Here is a 20,480-nt window from a genome sequence, read left to right on the forward strand (position 1 = left end):
ACTCTCCACTTTCACTTTCATCAAGAGGCTTTTGAGTTCCTCTTCACTTTCTGCCATAAGGGTGGTGTCATCTGCATATCTGAGATTATTGATATTTCTTCCGGCAATCTTGATTCCAGCTTGTGCTTCCTCCAGCCCAGCGTTTCTCATGATGTAATCTGCATATAAATTAAATAAGCAGGGTGACAATATACAGCCTTGATGTACTCCTTTTCCTATTTGGAACCAGTCTGTTGTTCCATGTCCAGTTCTAACTGTTGCTTCCTGAACTGCATACAGATTTCTCAAGAGGCAGGTCAGGTGTCCTGGTATTCCCATCTCTTTCAGAATTTTCCACCGTTTATTGTGATCCACACAGTCAAAGGCTTTGGCATAGTCAGTAAGGCAGAAGTAGATGTTTTTCTGGAACTCTCTTGCTTTTTCAATGATTCAGTGGATGTTGGCAATTTGATCTCTGGTTCCTCTGTCTTTTCTAAAACCAGCTTGGACATCTGGAAGTTCACAGTTCACATATTGCTGAATCCTGGCTTGGAGAATTTTGAGCATTACTTTACTAGCGTGTGAGATGAGTGCAATTGTGCGGTAGTTTGAGCATTCTTTGGCATTGCCTTTCTTTGGGATTGGAATGAAAACTGACCTTTTCCAGTCCTGTGGCCACTGCTGAGTTTCCCAAATTTGCTGGCATATTGAGTGCAGCACTTTCACAGCATCATCTTTCAGGATTTGAAATAGCTCAACTGGAATTCCATCACCTCCACTAGCTTTGCTCATAGTGATACTTTCTAAGGCCCACTTGACTTCACATTCCAGGATGTCTGGCTCTAGGTGAGTGATCACACCATCATGATCATCTGGGTCTTGAAGATCTTTTTTGTACAGTTCTTCTGTGTATTCTTGCTACCTTTTCTTAATATCTTCTGCTTCTGTTAGGTCCATACCATTTCTGTCCTTTATCAAGCCTATCTTTGCATGAAATGTTCCCCTGGTATCTCTCATTTTCTTGAAGAGATCTCTAGTCTTTCCCATTCTGTTGCTTTCCTCTATTTCTTTGCATTGATCGCTGAGGAAGGCTTTCTTATCTCTTCTTGCTATGCTTTGAAACTCTGCATTCAGATGCTTATATCTTTCCTTTTCTCCTTTGCTTTTCACTTCTCTTTTTTCACAGCTATTTGTAAGGCCTCCTCAGAAAGCCATTTTGCTTTTTTGCATTTCTTTTCCATGGGGATGGTCTTGATCCCTGTCTCCTGTACAATGTTACGAACCTCCATCCATAGTTCATCAGGCAATCTATCTATACAATCTCCAAAACAGGTTTTCAGAGTCAACCAATTGACATTAAAGAAGATGACAGATTTTACAAGACTGGTTTATTTCAAAATTTATTCTTAAAATACATCTTAGGAATCCTCATTCAAAGTGGATGTTGATTTATTCTTTTTGGGCTCTGGATTGTGATCTTTGTCTACTTAGACCCAAGAGGCTGACAGAAGCAGAATCTTGCTAATTATTCCAGAGCCACAAATACCTCCAGGGCAAAAATACTCCTTAGTGTTGATGTACCTCCTAGAATTCAAAACTTCTCCAGGCTGGCAATTCTCCACTATCTTGTTAGTTCTTGGATAGTCTTCAAGAGATGATTTTTATTTTTTTTGCTAGTTATTTTAGCTATCTGCCATGGAAAGGGTAGTCTGAATTTTGCAGGTTAACATACTGAAGGAGAATTGGTTCTCATTCTAGTTCTTTCTTTATTTCTATTGAATAAAATATTATTTAAATTCCATAGTGCTTTGCAATTTTCAAAAGTTTCACACACATGATTTCATATAATTTCATAATAATCTTTTATTCCCCATCCCTATATTGCCCTCTCTCTCCCACTCCTTACTGGTAACCACTAGTGTGTTCTCTTTAAGTCTCCTTTTTTTTTTTTTTTTTTTAATTTCACTAGTTTGTTGTATTTTTTAGATTCTACACATAAATGATATCATGCAGTATTTGTCTTTCTCTGTCTGACTTATTTCACCTAACATAATGCCCTCCAAGTCCATCCACATTGCCACAAATAGCAAAATTTCATTCTATTTTATGGCTGAATGATACTCTGTTGGATACATATACCATATTTTCTTTATCTACTCATCTGTTGGTGGATATTTAGGTTGCTTCCATATCTTGACAATTGGAAATAGTGCTGCTGTGAACATTGGGATGCATGTATCTTTTCAAATAAGTGTTTTGGTTTTTTCAGATATGTACCCAGAAGTGGAATTGCTGGATCATATGATAGTTCTATTTTTGGTTTTTTTTTTTTTGAGAAACCTCCATACTGCTTTCCACAGTGGCTGCACCAATTTGCATTCCCACCAATGAGCTTCCCTGGTGGCTCAGATGGTAACAAATCCACCTGCAATGTAGAAGACCTGGGTTCAATCCCTGGGTTGGGAAGATCCCCTAGAGAAGGGAATGCCTACTCAGTCCAATATTCTTGCCTGGAGAATTCCAAGGACACAGGAGCCTGGCAGGCTATACTCCACGTGGACACAACTGAGTGACTAACACTTTCACCTTTTGATGGTAGTTCTATTTTTAGTTTTTTGAGAATCCTCCATACTGTTCTCCATAGTGGCTGCACCAATTTATATTCCCACCAATAATGTACAACAGTTCCCTTTTCTCCACATTATCATCAACATTTGTTATTTGTAATTTGATGATAGCCATTCTAACAGATGTGAGGTGATATCTCATTGTGGTTTTGATTGGTTTTTCCCTGATGATAAGCAATCTTGAGTATCTTTTCACATGCCTGACAATCATCTGCATTCCTCTTTGGAAAAGTATCTATTCAGGTCTTCTTCCCATTTTTTAATCAGATTTTTTTTAATATTGAATTGTGTGAGCTTTTTATATATATATATATATAAAATGTTATATAATGTTAACCCCTTATTTGCCATATTATTCACAGATATTTTTTCCCCATTCAGTAGGTTATCTTTTTGTTTTGTCAATAGTTTCCTTCACTGTCCAAAAGCTTTTATATTTAAGTAGGCCCTATTTGTTTATTATTGCTTTTATTTTCTTTGTTTTAGGATAGAAGTCCAAAAAATACTGCTACAATTTATGTCAAAGTGTGTTCTGCCTATGATTTGCTCTAGAAATTTTATGGTTTCTTGTCTTACATTAAGGATTTAATCCATTTTGAATTTATTTTTGTATATGGTTTTAGAGAATGTTCTAATTTCATACTTTTGCATATAGCTGTCTAGTTTTTCCAATGCTACTTATTGAAGAGACTGTCTTCCCTTTGAATATTGAATATTTTTATCTCCTTACCATAAATTGACCATAAGTGTGTGGGTTGATTTCTGGGCTCTCTATTCTGTTCCATTGGCCCATGTGTCTGTTTTTGTGCCAGTACCATATTGTTTGGATTCCTGTAGTTTTGTAGTATATTTTGAAGTCAGGAGCATGATTCCTTCAACTCTGTTCTTCTTTCTCAAGATTGTTGTGGCTATTTGGGGTCTTTGTGTTTCCATACAGATTTTTAAATTACTTGATTTTGTTCTGTGAAAAAAATGATGCTAATATTTTGATAGGGATTGCATTGAATCTGTAGACTTCCTTAGGTTGTATGGTCATCTAACAATATTAATTCTTTCAATGCAAGAACATGGTTCAGTTCAGTTCAGTTCAGTTCAGTCGCTCAGTCGTGTCTGATTCTTTGTGACCCCATGAATCGCAGCATGCCAGGCCTCCCTGTCCATCACCAACCCCCGGAATTCACTCAGATTCACGTCCATCAAGTCAGTGATGCCATCCAGCCATCTCATCCTCTGTCGTCCCCTTCTCTTCCTGCCCCCCAAGAACATGGTACTTTTTAACTATTAATGAATTTGAATATTCTCTAATCTTTGGTTTTTGCATTTCCAAACTGGAAGGAATGACTTACACTACAGCTTCTTTCCTGAAATTTTTCTCAATTGAAATCATAGGCCTTTAATTTAAAGCCTAAATTAGCCACATTTTTCTCCTTATTTCCCAAATAAGCATAATCTTAGGGTATACGATACAAGCATCTCTCTCCCTATCTCCACTGAATGAACATAACCCCACTAAGACATTCTTGTTTCCTTATCTCTTCCATTTGCTCATTTTCCTACCATTTATTTCCTTCCACTATTAGCTTGAAATTTATATTATTAGTGTCCATAATTATTTTTCAGTGTCAAGCTTTCAGTATACCACTTGCCCCAATCTTCAGCCCTGGATCAAGCTGGATAAGTTCTCTTCACCCTTGCCTCTGTGCTTCTAAACAGTACTTAGAAAGAATATAGAATCTTACAGTATCATCATCAAAAATATGTACTTTCTATATTCAAATGGTGGCACAGTTGGCAATCCTTTTGATTCTTGCCCAAAATGCTCTCTTTCTCAAAAGTTCATATCTCTTCTTAATCCTGTTAACCTTACCTCTAAGTCTATCAATTAACCCTTGCTTGCTGTATAGAAATGTAAGGGAATCTGAGGTAAACTCTGGTTGTATCCCACTCTTGTAAGGTCACAGTTTCTTGTCATTCTTAATTCTTTTTTCCTGTCTTAGGGGAAGAAGTGTCTATTTTTGCAAAGCTTGCCCATTCAACTGTATAAATAAAATAAATTTTATTTATTGTTGGACTAGAATTTATTTAAAGTATTGTGTTATATGGCTTCCCTGGTGGCTCAGACAGTAAAGCGTCTGCCTGCAATGCAGGAGACCTGGGTGCAATCCCTGGGTGAGGAAGATCCCCTGGAGAAGGAAATGGCAACCCATTCTAGTACTCTTGCCTGGAAAATTCCATGGACAGAGAAGCCTTGTAGGCTACAGTCCATGGGGTTGCAAAGAGTCAGACACGACTGAGCGACTTCACTTCACTATTGTGTTATATACCATATATATATATATATATATATATATATATATATATATATATTCTTTTTTAGATTCTTTTTCATTATAGGTTATTTTTTAAATTTTATTTTATTTATTTTTTTAATTTTATTTTATTTTTAAACTTTACATAATTGTATTAGTTCATTATAGGTTATTAAAAGATGTTGAATATAGTTCTCTGTGCTATACAGTAAATCCTTGTTGTTTATCTAGTTCATATATACTACATGCGTGCTCAGTCACTCAGTTGTGTATAACTCTTTGAAACTCCATGGACTGTAGTCTGACAGGCTTCTCTGTCCATGGACTTTTCTAGGCAAGAATAGTGGAGTGGGTTGCCTTTTCCTACTCCAGGGGATCTTCCCAAACTAGGGATAAAACCCACCTCTCCTGCATCTGAGAAACCCATTTCATATAAAATAATATGTATTTGTTAATCCCATACTCCTAATTTATCCCCACCCCACCCATTCCCCCTTTGATAACCATAAGTTTGTTTTCTATGACTGTGAGTCTGTTTCTGTTTTATAAATAAGTTTATTTATATTGCTTTTTAGATTCCACATATAAGTGATGTCATAATATTTGTCTTCCACTAATTTGATTTAGTGTGATAATCCCTAGGTCCATCCATGTTGTGGCAAATGGCAATATTTCATTCATTTTATGACCAAGTAATATTCCTCAAGGGCTTCCCTGATGGCTCAGTGGTAAAGAATCCACCTGCCAAATGCAGGAGATTTGGGTTCTATCCCTGGGTCTGGAAGATCCCCTGGAGAAAGAAATGCTAACCCACTCCAGTATTCTTGCTTAGGAAATCCCATGGACAGAAGAGCGTTGTGCGCTACAGTCCATTAGGTCACAAAAGAGTCAGACATGACTTAGCAACTGAACAACATCAGTAATATTCCTTAAGTTGTCAACTCCTATCTTTTCTAGGTTCTCACTCCATTAGTGAGCCTTTGTCACGTATTTGCAATTTCTCATCCTTCACCAGCCCTTTCTCTCAAACTATAAACCCACTAAAGCATCCTTCAGCTTAGGAAAATAGAACAAGATTAAAAAAAAAAAAAAACCCTGTGTTGAATATTCGTCAACACATGTTCAGTTTATCGCTAGCTTTATATATCTGGCAAAAACTCTACATGACAATTAAAAAACATTTATGAGGTAATATGAGTTTCCTAGGTTCCAAAGCAAATTCTAGCCAGAACATAAAGGTGTTTAATGCTATCTAATCAGCAATAGCTATACGGAAATATAATCCAGAGGTAAACTGGCCTCCAATACTTTGGCCACCTGATGCTAAGAGCTGACTCATTTGAAAAGACCCTGATGCTGGGAAAGATTGAGGGCAGGAGGAGAAGGGGACGACAGAGGATGAGATGGTTGGATGGCATCACCGACTCATGAGTTTGGGTAAACTGCAGGAGTTGGTGATGGACAGGGAGGCCTAGTGTGCTGCAGTTCATGGGGTTGCAAAGAGTCAGACACAACTGAGCGACTGAACTGAACTGAACTGAAACCGGCCTCAAAATTAGTCAATTTTTTTAATGACCTGACAGTGAGAATTACTCCCATTTTCTCAGTCTATAGATAAAAATTCTTTTTTTGGTTTGAAAAGACTCATTTGTCTTCTAGTCCAGAGAATGCAACGGGCTTCCCCAGTGGCTCAGCAGTAAATAATCTGTCTGCAATGCAGGAGCTGCAGGAGGCACAGGTTTGATCTCTGGGTCTGGGAGGTCTCTCGGAGGAGGGCATGGCAACCCACTCCAGTATTCTTGCCTGGAGAATCCCGTGGACAGAGGAGCGTGGTAGGCTACAGTCCATAGGATCGCAAAGAGTTGGACATGACAGACGTGACCTAGCACACATGCACCAGAGAAAGCAAACTGCTTTCATTTGGTATGCCTGCATGATTATACAGATGCACTTTTTAAAGGAACTTCCCAATGAAGAGAACACACCGTCTATGGTGACTGAGAAACAGTTTTATGTTGCTGGTTTTAGAATTATCTCTCGACATTAACATTTTTATGCACCCCCCTGTTAAGTTTTATGCTTGAATATAATGCCACCATGTAGGAATCAAGGTAAATGCCATATCCCGAATCCACAGAGAGCCAGAGCCAAACCGTGGGTTAGCAAATCTGTCTTTTTATGTGCAGTTACTCATACTGTATGATTTATACACACTGCTTTTGAAAGCTGCATTAACTGAAAGAAGCGGGATTGTGGAGGGGCAAAGAAGTACATATACAGGCTGGCTTGGTTGAACTGTGTTGAATTCTCCTTAGAACCATCTTTACAAGTCTTTGCTCACAGTTAGAGGTCTGCTGAAAGTGACTCAGTGTGGATGAAAACAGCTTGCTTAATCATTCCTGAAACATGGGAAAAATTAAAATACATTTTTTTCTTTGTCAAGCAATAAAAACAATGCCAGATTGTTAATGCCTTTTTTGTACCTTTCACTTGAAAGACCTCAAAAGAACATCAAGGAGAATAAAGGCAAAATCTATTCCCCAATGGCATCATTATACATGTTGAAGCCTCTAAAACTAAAACTCTAAAGACATTCAGGAAGAGTAGAGAAATAAATGACAGCAAACTGAAGAGTGTGTCTCTGGAGCTTTGTTCAACCTGCTTTGTTCAAATTCATTCAAATTGCATGATGAAAAGCAAAGATCTCATTTATTTCAACATTAAAGTAGGAAATTAGTGAGTGGTGAATTTGCTAATTGTCCCGTAAAGCATTTAAGATGCCAGGAGTGCCCCATTGCTAATATTTTAAATTGCATTCTCATGATTGAAGTGAAAGCAACCCTTAGAGTGGTGTAAAACAATGTTTTTAATAATTTAAGTCGGTTCGATTCAAACATGATTTTGTTCTGAAATATTTATCGAAGCCCCTGTTTTTATTTGAGATGAGCAAGTTTCATTTTAGACTTCAAGACATCAAATGGAAATTCATTTTGAATATGGGGATAAAATAGGGAGATAGATTAGTTCCATTCAGTGTGTATTTCATTCCTGGCTGTGTCTGCTCGCTTCAAAGGATGTGGAATTAGCAGGTTTGGTTAAATTTTAGTTGAGTTTTTAGTGACCTTTTCTAATCCTGACTATTTCATAATTTAATGTCTTGACCTTCGTTTTCCATGGAGCCACCACAGTGATAAATGCAGAGATTTAATAACTAGAACTAGTTGACAGGTGACCTTTCGTACATGGCCATTTCTCTTTGCTGGGGAAACCACACTGTTTTGCAAGTTTTAATTCACAGATTTTAATTATCTATTCTATTGTCTATAAGCCTATTCATGGAGAAAAAAGTAAAGGTTAAATATTTCATTCTTCTTACTGATTAAAATGTAAAGTGCTTGGCAGTTGTCCCAATATATCATTCAAAAAGGATAGGGCAATTTGTCAGTTTCTTACCCAAAGAACAGAGAAGGGAAATTTTCCAGAGTGGTTTGGCTGGTAAGGAGCAGGATGGAAAAAGTGGCTAGGAGAATGAGCTGTCTCATTTGCAGGATGAGGGTGACTCTATGTGTGTGTTTGTGTGTGTGTAAAAATAGAGCAGAGAAACAGAAAGAAGTCTTGTAACTATACGTGTCCTAATTTGAAGAGAAAGTGACTGACTCAATAAAAGGTGAGACTTCCTGATCAGAGTGAATGACGTATTAGTTTCAGTCATTTTTTTTTTTTAAACCAGACAAGAATCAATTGGACATGTCATGGTTAATTGGTTTCTAGAGTCTGCCTAAATAATATTTAGTCACAGGAAAATAAAGCTAATTATTAAAATACCACAGACTCTTCAAAAGAGATTAGAATAGCCTCATTTTCCTGTCTTACCTCCATAGTATCAAGGATTCTCTTGCACTTATATTCTTCACATTTGTGCAAACAAGAATTCATTTCTGTGCTGAATGCCCATGCTTATGGTAAGATAAAACTAAAAATCCACATGACTGTAAAATGACCTAAGGATGAACATACTACCTAGGCAGTTAGTGTTCTAGAATCTTCATATGTATGGAGAGGGGAGCGATTCAAAGAGTTAGAGGAGGGCTTGGCATCTCAGCTATCTTTGCTACCCAAGGAGTTGACAGCAGCCACTGTGAGCTTCTAAAGTGAATTTACCTCCATGAGACTTTGCACTGGGGAGAGGTATTCCCTTAGCCATGGAGACCAGTTTATAAAAGCATCTGCCATGGCTTTGTGTTTTCTCAGATGTGGACTGTAATAATTTAATGCTTCAGAAAGAAACACAACTCACTCCTGTTACAAAAAAAGTTTGAAAAGCAAATTGAGTGAAAAAATGTGGAGGACAATGTTAAAGCTAATAAAATCAGTCATGATTAGTTTATCTTAGACTGAAATTTCAGCCATATTTTAAACTTCAGTTCAGTTCAGTCGTTCAGTCATGTCCGACTCTTTGCGACCTCATGAATCGCAGCATGCCAGGCCTCCCTGTCCATCACCAACTCCCGGAGTTCACTCAGACTCATGTCCATCGAGTCAGTGATGCCATCCAGCCATCTCATCCTCTGTCGTCCCCTTTTCCTTCTGCCCCCAATCCCTCCCAGCATCAGAGTCTTTTCTTTGCATGAGGTGGCTAAAGTACTGGAGTTTCCGCTTTAGCATCATTCCTTCCAAAGAAGATTAAGAAAAAATATCAACATAGTTTCTTATGCCATCATAATGTCATTGCCAGAAAGGAGAGATTATTTCTATCCCCATACATTCTATCTAACATTCCTGAAGAGAATTTCATCAGTTAGGAAACTTTGTCCTCTTTTGGTGAAATTTTTGGCCACCAGCATATTTAAAAGCATTGATTTATAATTTAATGTAGATAGTTTTAATATAATACTGGGTGAGAGTTGAGGTGTTTGCCTACATGTTTATTAGGGATAGTGCAAATTCATAATAAATATTTCTTTAATACCTCCCACTTCTTATTAGGGCTATGAGTGCATTTCACAAAAGATAATATGTGCTGTCTTCTTAACCTGAAAGATATCTAGTACTCACTGGACATCATGTTCATTTCAATTTCAGTTCAATAATATGAAGTAAAAACTAACTTTTGAAGAATTTACTATGAGAACTGAATGGAATAATGTAATGAAGTGCTGGGCAGGATGACTGGCCCATAATAGGTATTTAATCATGTTAATAATACTCTGTATTTATATGTCTCCATCACACTGTTTTTTACTTCTCTCATCCTCTGCCTGCATGTTAGATAGGAATCAATTCTTTTTCAAAAAGGAGGCAAATGTCAAGATTTGTTTTAGCAGAGAAAGGACTTGTTTTTCAAGGCAGTACATTAGACCTTTAAAACATTGGGTTGGCTAAAAGGTTCATTCAGGTTTTCATAAGATGTTATGGAAAAAACCAAATGAACTTTTCAGCCAACCAGTAGTATATGAATTGACCCTGCTGTTGCTGCTGCTAAGTCACTTCAGTCATATCCGACTCTGTAGTTGATCATAAAACATCCCCACCTACCTCAGAGCTGTATGCTGAGGTTAAAATTCACAGTAATTAAAATCCTAAAATTATTTTACCCTTAACATAGCCTTGTTAAGTGCATGGTAAAAATTACTTGGTTGTGTCGACTAAAAAAAAAAAAATGTACAGCTTGAGAGTTGTGAATTAAGTTTTATTTGGGGCAAAATGAGGACTGCAGCCTGGGAGGCAGCACCTCAGATACTCTGAGAGACTGCTCCAAAGCGGCAGTGGGGGAAAGTCAATGTATAAGGTTTTGGTGAAGGGAGCACTCATTTTATAAAAAGGTTTTGTTAGTCATGAGGATCTGATGTCACTGTGAAGGGATTTAGTGCTTCTCTAGATATGAGGAGATACAAGGATTGAGATCATAAAATCTTTTCCTAAAAACATCCAACTATCTAGAGGACTGTCCCTCCAGATTCCCTGGAGTAAAGAGTGCCTCACTGGACCCTGAACTCCCTCAGGGTTTGTTGAAGGTCAACAGCTATAGCAGCATGGGATTCAATCTCTGTAGAGGCAGGGCAAACGCCTTTGCTGTTCAGTCGTTGGCAAAGCTCTTGGTAAGTGCCAATTTGTAGTTGACAGTTGTTTACTAGATATCATTGAATTAACTTTCCCCAAGTTGAGTATTTATTACCAGATATACAGTATAGAGGTAGTATATCTTGTGAAGGGAGAAAATATCCAAATCAAATAAGGCAACCCTTGGAAATATTGCACATTCAGTTCCAGACCGCTACAATAAAGTGAATATTACAATAAAATCACATGAATTTTCTGGTTTCCCAGGGTATATAAAAGTTATGCTTATACTATACTGTAGCCCGTTAGGCATGCAATAGCCTATGTCTTAAAAAAGTACATACGTTAACTTAAAAAGTACTCTATGGCTAAAATATACTTAACCATTATTTGACAAAACAGGGTTACTGCAAACCTTCATTGAGTCAGACAAGCTGTGGTCTGTGTGATCTGATTGGCTAGTTGTCTGTCATTGTGGTTTCAGTCTGTCTGCCCTCTGAGGCCCTCTCTCAGCACCTACTGTCTTACTTGGGTTTCTCTTACCTTGGACATGGGTATCTCTTCACGGCTGCTCCAGCAAAGCGCAGCAGCTGTTTCTTACCTTGGATGTAGGGTAACTCCTCTTGGCAGCTGCCCCTGACCTTGGACATGGGGTAGCTCCTCTTGGCCGCTGCCCCTGACCTTGGACATGGGGTAGCTCCTCTTGGCTGCTTCTGAGCCATGGTGCAGCCATATGCAGATGACACCACCTTTATGGCAGAAAGTGAAGAAGACCTAAAGAGCCTGTTGATGAAAGTAAAAGAGGAGAGTGAAAAAGTTGGCTTAAAGCTCAACATTCAGAAAACTAAGATCATGACATCTGGTCCCATCACTTCATGGGAAATAGATGGGGAAACAGTGGCTGACTTTATTGTTTTGGGCTCCAAAATCACTGCAGATGGTGATTGCAGCCATGAAATTAAAAGACACTTGCTTACTCCTTGGAAGGAAAGTTATGACCAACCTAGATAGCATATTCAAAAGCAGAGACATTACTTTGTCAACAAAGGTCTGTCTAGTCAAGGCTATGGTTTTTCCAGTAGTCATGTATAGATGTGAGAGTTAGACTATAAAGAAAGCTGAGCACCCAAGAATTGATGCTTTTGAACTGTGGTGTTGGAGAAGACTCTTGAGAGTCCCTTGGATGGCAAGGAGATCCAACCAGTCCATCCTAAAGGCGATCAGTTCTGGGTGTTCTTTGGAAGGAATGATGCTAAAGCTGAAACTCCAATACTTTGGCCACCTCATGTGAAGTGTTGACTCATTGGAAAAGACCCTGATGCTGGGAGGGATTGGGGGCAGGAGGAGAAGGGGACAACAGAGGATAAGATGGCTGGATGGCATCACCGACTCAATGGACATGAGTTTGAGTGAACTTCCGGAGTTGGTGATGGACAGGGAGGCCTGGCGAGCTGCGGTTCATGGGGTCACAGTTGGACACAACTGAGTGACTGAACTGAACTGAACAAATCTTCAATTTGTTTAAAAGAAAAAAGAAAACACAGTATCTATGAAGCTCAATAAAATGAAATGCAGTAAAGTAAGATATGCCTGTATAATGATGTTACCCACCCCCCCCAAAAAAAATCAGTATCTTAGACTTCAGATGAAAGGAAGCATTTTACATTTGTGAGATTTCTCTTAGGAACACAGCTGCCTAGATGGTTGGCTGAATATTTGTGGTAATCTCAGTTTATAGACAGCCAAAGCTCAAGCAAAGCATTTGGCTTGATGATGTTTTGAGTGTATGAGAGGGAAAGACAAAGAGGTCAAATTTGTTTTTAATGGAAAGAAACAAAAAATAGGGAGAAGTCAACTGAAAAGGAAAGTTCAAAATTATGATAGGGCTTGATAAAGTGGAGTCAGATAAATCTTTCCAAAGGTCTCGGAAAATCCAGGGCCTGTATCTAGAAAGAAACTGCTTACTGAGGCAGAACTGAGCGAGTGGACACACATGGAATAAATTTTCAAGCAAAAGCCCCAAATCAAATAACATAAATGAGCTCAAGAAACAGCAGGACATTTTAACAAAGAAAGTTGAGATCACAAGATGCAGTGATAAAGCTAATAAAAGGAACTGAGATAACCAGATAAGAGCAGCCCCTGGGTCAAACCATCCATTCGTGCCCAGGTGTGTCTTTCTTTTTATCATGGCTTACTGTAGTTTGAAAGTGCTTTCAAACATTTGGATGAGTCCCTTGTGCTTTAACAAGCTCTTCATGTTACCTGAAGCTTCTGATTATGATTAGGAATGTTTCATTCATCTAGCCCTGCACTCCTATCATACTGTAAAGATGGTTCCTGCAACCATGTGGTAAATAGAATAGTCACACCTGCAGCCATGACTCCTGGTACCTCATTCAGGAAACCAGACAGCTAGGTAGTTCTGAGACCAAGCAGTATGACATGAGCAAGTCTCGTACAACTCTGGCCTTGGTGACAATATGGCCAAGTGAATAGTATAAAAGACAGGGGCAATTTAAAGATCACCACCTACTCCCAAAAGTATTATATTCATAGCACCCTGCCCAATTATGTATTTGTCATATAAACAAGAGGCCATTGTTCCCAATATTTGCCCTCAAGTTATTAGTCAGCTGCTGACCTCATAGCTGCACAGCTGATATGTTGTCATGAAACAGACTGTGAAGTCTTATTTGATCACTCTCAGAGGTTACAATTGTCAAGTGAAACCAGTACGCTGATTCTTATTAGTTAAATGAAGCCTTGTTGTAGCTGCTGCTGATGCCAAGTCACTTCAGTCGTGTCCGACTCTGTGCAACCCCATAGACGGCAGCCCAGCAGGGTCCTCCACCCATGGGGTTTTCCAGGCAAGAGTACTGGAGTGGGGTGCCATTGCCTTCTCCGTTATTGTAGCAGAACCAGCTAATTCACTTTAATGACTTGGAAATCCAATGCAAATTGCTGCATTTTGGGTATTAGAACACCTCCAAGGCTTTTTCTTTATATCTTTCTTTTTGATTTTTTTTTTAATGTGTGGGGGTGGCACCCTAAAATGTTTTTAGTATATAGGGAAGCAACTTCTTGGAACACTAAATGGAACCTAACCTCCTGCACCATATGCATTTTGGTGATAAATTGGAATGTGTCATGTGATACACAAATTAAATAAGGCATTGATTTATGTGACTGATTTTGGAGGACTCAGCTAAGTCTAATGGATGTCAGGAAGAACATTGTATTCTTCCTTACAATCTTCCCAAGGATTGTAGGAAAGGGGCTTAAATGCAGAGGAAGGGGCTTAAATCAATGCCTGAATCTACGAGGCATCCTCTTGTGCCTTCATTTGCCCTTTGGTGAAGTCTTCACTGTGGCACCAACCTAGAAAATCCCATTGCCAAGTGCCCTAATACAGTCACCCACCTTGAGTGGAGATATTCTGACCTGGTGCCTGGACCACCTGCTGCCCACCTTAGTTTAGAAATCTTACTGGGGCAGGAGCGATGGACAGTCACTCCATTTCATAGCAGACTATTAAGGCACTTCAAAATGGACCTTTGTGGGCTGTATAAGTAAGGTTTTTTAAAATTCTTAATTTTGACATCTCAGATAAATAGATTCACTCACCTAGATTGAACCTGTGGGTATGTTGATGTGTTTCTTCTGGATTGCTTTTCTCTTTTTAACTAAATCAGCAATTCTAGATGAATTGAAAAAGTCCACTTCTTCCCTAATACTATGTTCAGGGTCCTAATAAATACTTTTCATTAAATTGCTTTCATTTCCTAACTTGACCTCTGTATATTTGAAATACTATAATATTCCAGGGATTTCTGAGGAGTGGGGTTAAATGAAGACAGACATTGAGCCTACTCTTATGGAGTTTACTTTCTAGTGGACAGACATAATTAAATAATAAATTGTAACACAACTAATACACAGTGTGGAAGAGGCCACTGACCAATAGGCATCAAGAAATCTGGGGTCACATATCAGATATAAATGTATAATCTTACAGAAAGAAAAGAAGAAAGGCATGTATCAGCAAAGTGCATTGTCCCCTTATCACTCACTGTTTAAAAGTTCACTTTTCTTTATGTGTGGGGAAATCATAAAAGGAATATACAGTCATTCCTCCATACCCAAGGGGGGTTGATTCCAGGACCCCAGTGGATGCCAGAACCTGCAGATGCTCAATTCCCATGCCATGGGCTTTCCATATGCTCCAATTCTGCATCCACAGATCCAAGCAACCCGGATGGTGTGGTATTTTCTATCCCCAGAGTGTTGACTGTATTTGGTTTGCTTGCGGGTATGCCAAGTCGCTTCAGTCGTGTCCAACTCTTGGCAACCCCATGGAGTGTATAGCCAGCCAGGCTCCTCTGAGAATCCATGGGATTCTCCAGGCAAGAATGGAGTGGGTTGCCGTCCCCTCCTCCCGGGGATTTTCCCGACCCAGGGATCAAAACCATGTCTCTTCTGTCTCCTGCATTGGCGGAGTGGTTCTTCACCACTAGAGCCACCTGGGAAGGAAAAAAAAAAAACAAGCAGAGAATAAGGGAGAGAGCGGTGGGTTTAGAGTTGGATCTAGAGTTGAATCCACCAATGCAACTGTATCACCTGCCAGCCCTGAAAGTTGATGCTTAGTCTCTATGAGTCTCTGTTACCTCATTGGTTAAAGTATGTGGAATCTAGAAAAATGATATAAATGAACCTATTTGCAGGGCAGAAATAGAGATGCAGATGCAGAGAATGGACGTGTGGACACTGGATGGAGTCAGGGGGAGGGGAGAGTGAGACAAATTGGGACATTAGCATCGATGTATATACGCTACCATCTGTAAAATAGCTAGCTAGTGAGAACCTCCGGTATAGCTCAGGAAACCCAGCTCAGTGTTCTGTGATGGCCTAGATGGGTGGGACGGTGGGGAGAATAGCAGGAGGGAAGTCCAGTAGGAAGGGGATATATGTATAGGTATAGCTGATTCACTTCATTGTACAGCAGAAATTAGCACAGCATTGTAAAGCAATTAAACTCCAATAAAAAAAGAAAAGGATGGTGGAGACTGTCTTTGTATGTGCCTTCCTTGAGTTCTTAAAAAGAAGCCTTTCCTATCCAACTAGAATAAACAAGAGCACAACGGTTGTTTAACCATGGTGATGCAAGGGAATTTTTTAAGATTCTCTATAATATTTTTGCTACCCTGAAATTTATCTTCAGTAGTTCTGGGTTTTGAAAATTCAGAATCTCATCATTTGCTGAATTTTTTATATTTTTGTCAACTGCTACATAATCATTCATACATATAAGTAAACTTCAAATTGATGCCTATATATACTCCTTTTGCATTTCTTTTTTTTTAGCCATCACCCTTATTAAAGAGAGCAAATCTTTCTGTATTTCCTTATTTCATTTGAAATAACAGTTTTGAATGAAAAGACATCATAAAAGGTGGGAAACAAATGACTGCTTTTTCATTGAATTTCAAAGCAACACAAGAAAGAGAAATGAAAGTTATTTCTTAGCAATCCACATTCACTTTTTAAATGGAGGCATGCCCCAAGCTTGATATCCTAGGGAGCTAGTTTTGGATTAGTATAAATATATTTCAGCGATATTCCCACACTTAGCAATTATGCACAATATCTGGAATTTGTTTTCCCAGAAAAACTTGTTGGAATATGAGGAACTTTCTAATTTACACATTTCTCCCCTACCTGCCCTGTTTCTCTTTCTGTTTTTCAGCCTTTGCAACTGGACTGTAATCTTTGTGCCATTGTGTCAAACTCGGGTCAGATGGTTGGCCAGAAGGTGGGGAATGAGATAGATCAGTCGTCCTGCATTTGGAGAATGAACAATGCACCCACCAAGGGCTATGAAGAGGATGTTGGCCGCATGACAATGATTCGCGTCGTATCCCATACCAGCGTTCCTCTTTTACTGAAAAACCCTGATTATTTTTTCAAGGAAGCAAACACTACTATTTATGTTATTTGGGGCCCTTTCCGCAATATGAGGAAAGATGGCAATGGCATTGTGTACAACATGTTGAAAAAGACTGTTGACATCTATCCCAATGCCCAAATTTATGTGACCACAGAGAAGCGCATGAGTTACTGTGATGGAGTGTTTAAGAAGGAAACTGGGAAAGACAGGTGAGTCCTCTGAGAAGTGGCCTTTTTGTCTTTCATGCTGTCTTTGCAGAGTTCTTTTGCCAGCTATTAAATGAACAGTTATTTTTCAAACCGGTTGTTATATGTTTTTGACTATTATGATTACTTGATGAGCCAGCAGTGAGGCCCCATTTAGTCCACCTACACCAACTTCTCTCTCTTCATTTTGATTGGATTGAAGCCCCCCCAACAACAACAACAAAAAAACACTGACTGCTTCCCCAAGATATCTTTAGGTTTGTTCTTATTTAGTTCAATTTGCTATTGATTAAATTGGATATAAGCTGAAAGAAGTCTACATATTTTTGTCTCAAAATAGAAATGTTAAGGAACTTTAGGACCTAAACTCCTTTGGAAGTTGTGGCAAAAATTTACTGAGACTCCAAAGCAGAACAGGCTATTGATTCTGTAATCGGGTTGCAGAGCTTCTTGCCTGCAAATAGGCCATGCCCTTGTAAACTTGTGATCACCATAACTTAGCATTTAACACATTAAGCAGAATATCATGTTGAAATTAAGCATTACTTAAAATCATTAACAGTGGGTTCTTGATGAGAAATGAGATATATATATATACCATTCACTCAGTTAGCTAAAAACCAATTTGCATATTTTTATTACATCTGGTTTTCTGCAGCATTCTGTAAAATACCTTTCCTGAGGTGTGCTTGCTTACTTTTCTCCTGCTCCTTACTTTTCCTGCTTCCTCCCTGCTCCCTCTTCCTCCTCCTCTTCTCCCATATAACTTACCTTTTTCTTCTTCTTCTTTAGAAAGGTAACCAGTATATGACAGAGAAGCAGAGTTATAAATCAGTCTGTCTTTTATTTTAGTTCATATGTCTAGTACTGATAAAGAACTGCTGAAGGAAAAATATTGAAACTGATTGCTAAAATGTTGAATTACCACTGAATATTGCTTACTTGTGCAATCAGTTCAGTTCAGTTGCTGAGTCATGTCCGACGTTTTGTGACCCCATGAATCGCAGCACGCCAGGCCTCTCTGCCCATCACCAACTCCCGGAGCTCACTCAGACTCATGTCCATCGAGTCAGTGATGCCATCCAGCCATCTCATCCTCTGTCGTCTCCTTCTCCTCCTGCCCACAATCCCTCCCAGCATTAGAGTCTTTTCCAATGAGTTGACTCTTCGCATGAGGTGGCCGAAGTACTGGAGTTTCAGCTTTAGCATCAGTCCTTCCAATAAACCCCCAGGACTGATCTCCTTTAGAATGGACTGGTTGCAATATCATGGATAAATTGAGCATTGACTATAATTCTAATATTAACATTCTGATTTCCTCAAGATGTATATCTTTTATCCTTTATTATTATCAAATTTAAACCTTTAACTGTATTGAGTTATGTGTTTGAGAAAGGGAGTTTCTAACATCTCTGGATAGAGTTTTAATGCTGGTATTTATTTTAAAAATTTTATGCGGACCAACTCTCCTAATGATAATGTAGGTCAAATTTAGTGTTTTCTACTTCTGAGCACCAAAAATACATAGCTCCTAATGAAACGCAAGATAAATAGCCGTTGATAGTGGCCCCTTTCTGAAGGAGATCGGCCCTGGCATTTCTTTGGAAGGAATGATGCTAAAGCTGAAACTCCAGTACTTTGGCCACCTAATGCGAAGAGTTGACTCATTGGAAAAGACCCTGATGCTGGGAGGGATTGGGGGCAGGAGGAGAAGGGGACGACAGAGGATGAGATGGCTGGATGGCATCACTGAGTCAATGGACGTGAGTCTGAGTGAACTCCAGGAATTGGTGATAGACAGGGAGGCCTGGCGTGCTGCGATTCATGGGGTCGCAAAGAGTCGGGCACGACTGAGTGACTGATCTGATCTGATCTGATCTGATCTACTTTAGAGTTAGTGAGAAGATTCCCAGTGTTTAGATTTGAATCAGTGTAGTATAAGTGGTCCAAAGAGACAGGCAGTAGGGATAAAAGGAGTAGGTATGTGCTTCAAAGAAATATGGTCACCTGTATCATCATTCTGTATAAATATGATCATTCTCAAGTGGCTTTGGAAATTTCTGATTTTTCACTAGCCCAGAGCAATGCAGTTAATTAGGTATAGTTGGTTTTTCATTAATAACAGTTTGCCCTTGGGGTATCACCTAGTCATAACTATAGGCCCTTGAATAATTTAGGGGTATCAGAGAAGAACTCAGCATGCTGTCTGTTCCCATGCGTTTTGCTTGTATCATGTTGGTTTTGCTGTGAGCTTTCAGAGACAGCACTGTCGCAGATCTATGGACTGGGCGACAAGTGCTGGGAAAGAATAGCTTTGGGAGGTTCATTTTCCTACTGTCTCTAAGGAGGAAAGCTGTTTATATAGTAGGAAAAAACTCAGTTGTTAAAATTAATTTTGCAGGTATCATTCATTTCATAGAGTTACCAAAATAGAAGTATAGAAATCAAGCCAAAATGATTTTATGATGCTTTGTAGCTGTTTTCTCCCCCAAATCTAATCCTGTGTTTCACTGAATACTGCAACCAGACCAAAGAAGACAACCAAGTAATAGAAATGAGCAGAATGGATAGTTTTGGTAAAATCTATTTGAATGACAAAAGGCTGACCAAAATGATCTCAAGGGCTGCTATCTCCACTGTGGTTTTAATCTGTATCCTAAATACAGCTGTGTTGATTTGATTGTTAAAGATTTCCCATAGTGACCTGATGTTCATTGCCACTTTTCAAAGAGACATTTTTTAAATTTTTATGAAGAGAAATGTCACACACTTATAGAGAGACTAATCCTATAATGAACTCCTGTGTACCCACAGTTCAGATTGAATATTATTAACTCATAGCCAGTCTTCTTCCGTCTATACCTCTATTTGCTTTCTCCTTTCCCAAGGTTTGTTTTGAAGCAAATGCCAGGCATCATATTATTTTCATTCATAAATATTTCAGCATTTATCTCTGAAAGATAGACTCTTAAAAATAAACACTATGCCATTGCCCCACATAAAAATCAGTATAGTCTCTTAATAACAATATATATTTAGTCTGCTTTCAAATTTCTCCAATGATCTCATTAATATTTTTAACAGTTAATTGTTTCAGGATTAGTATTAAGGTCCATACATGTTCAAATAAGGATTAGCATTAGTTTATACATTATAAATAATTGATATGTCTCCTATATTTCTCTTAATCTATAGCTTCTTTTCTCTCACTCTCTCCCTTTATTATTGAAAAAGATCTAGTCATTCATCCACAATCTATATTTTGCTGACTGCCCCCCAGTACTTCTGCTTTGATACCTTGGTACAGTGAGTCCCCTACATATGAATGAGTTCCATTCCAAGAGTGAATTTG

General features: G+C 38.7%; 1 protein-coding gene across 2 annotated transcripts in view; it reads left to right on the forward strand.

Moving 5' to 3' along the window:
* The window catches only part of ST6GALNAC3 (ST6 N-acetylgalactosaminide alpha-2,6-sialyltransferase 3), a 628,960-nt gene that overhangs the window by 357,620 nt on the left and 250,860 nt on the right, over positions 1-20,480 (forward strand). For both annotated transcript variants that reach the window (XM_086394339.1, XM_086394337.1), the window contains exon 3: positions 16,722-17,131. In XM_086394339.1, coding sequence (XP_086250465.1) covers positions 16,722-17,131 — 410 coding nt within the window. The remainder of the gene's footprint in view (positions 1-16,721; positions 17,132-20,480) is intronic.

This window comes from Bos grunniens, chromosome 3, assembly GCF_055505025.1.
Source record: "Bos grunniens cultivar Pamir isolate PY7600 chromosome 3, Bosgru_T2T1.0, whole genome shotgun sequence".
NCBI lineage: Eukaryota > Metazoa > Chordata > Mammalia > Artiodactyla > Bovidae > Bos > Bos grunniens.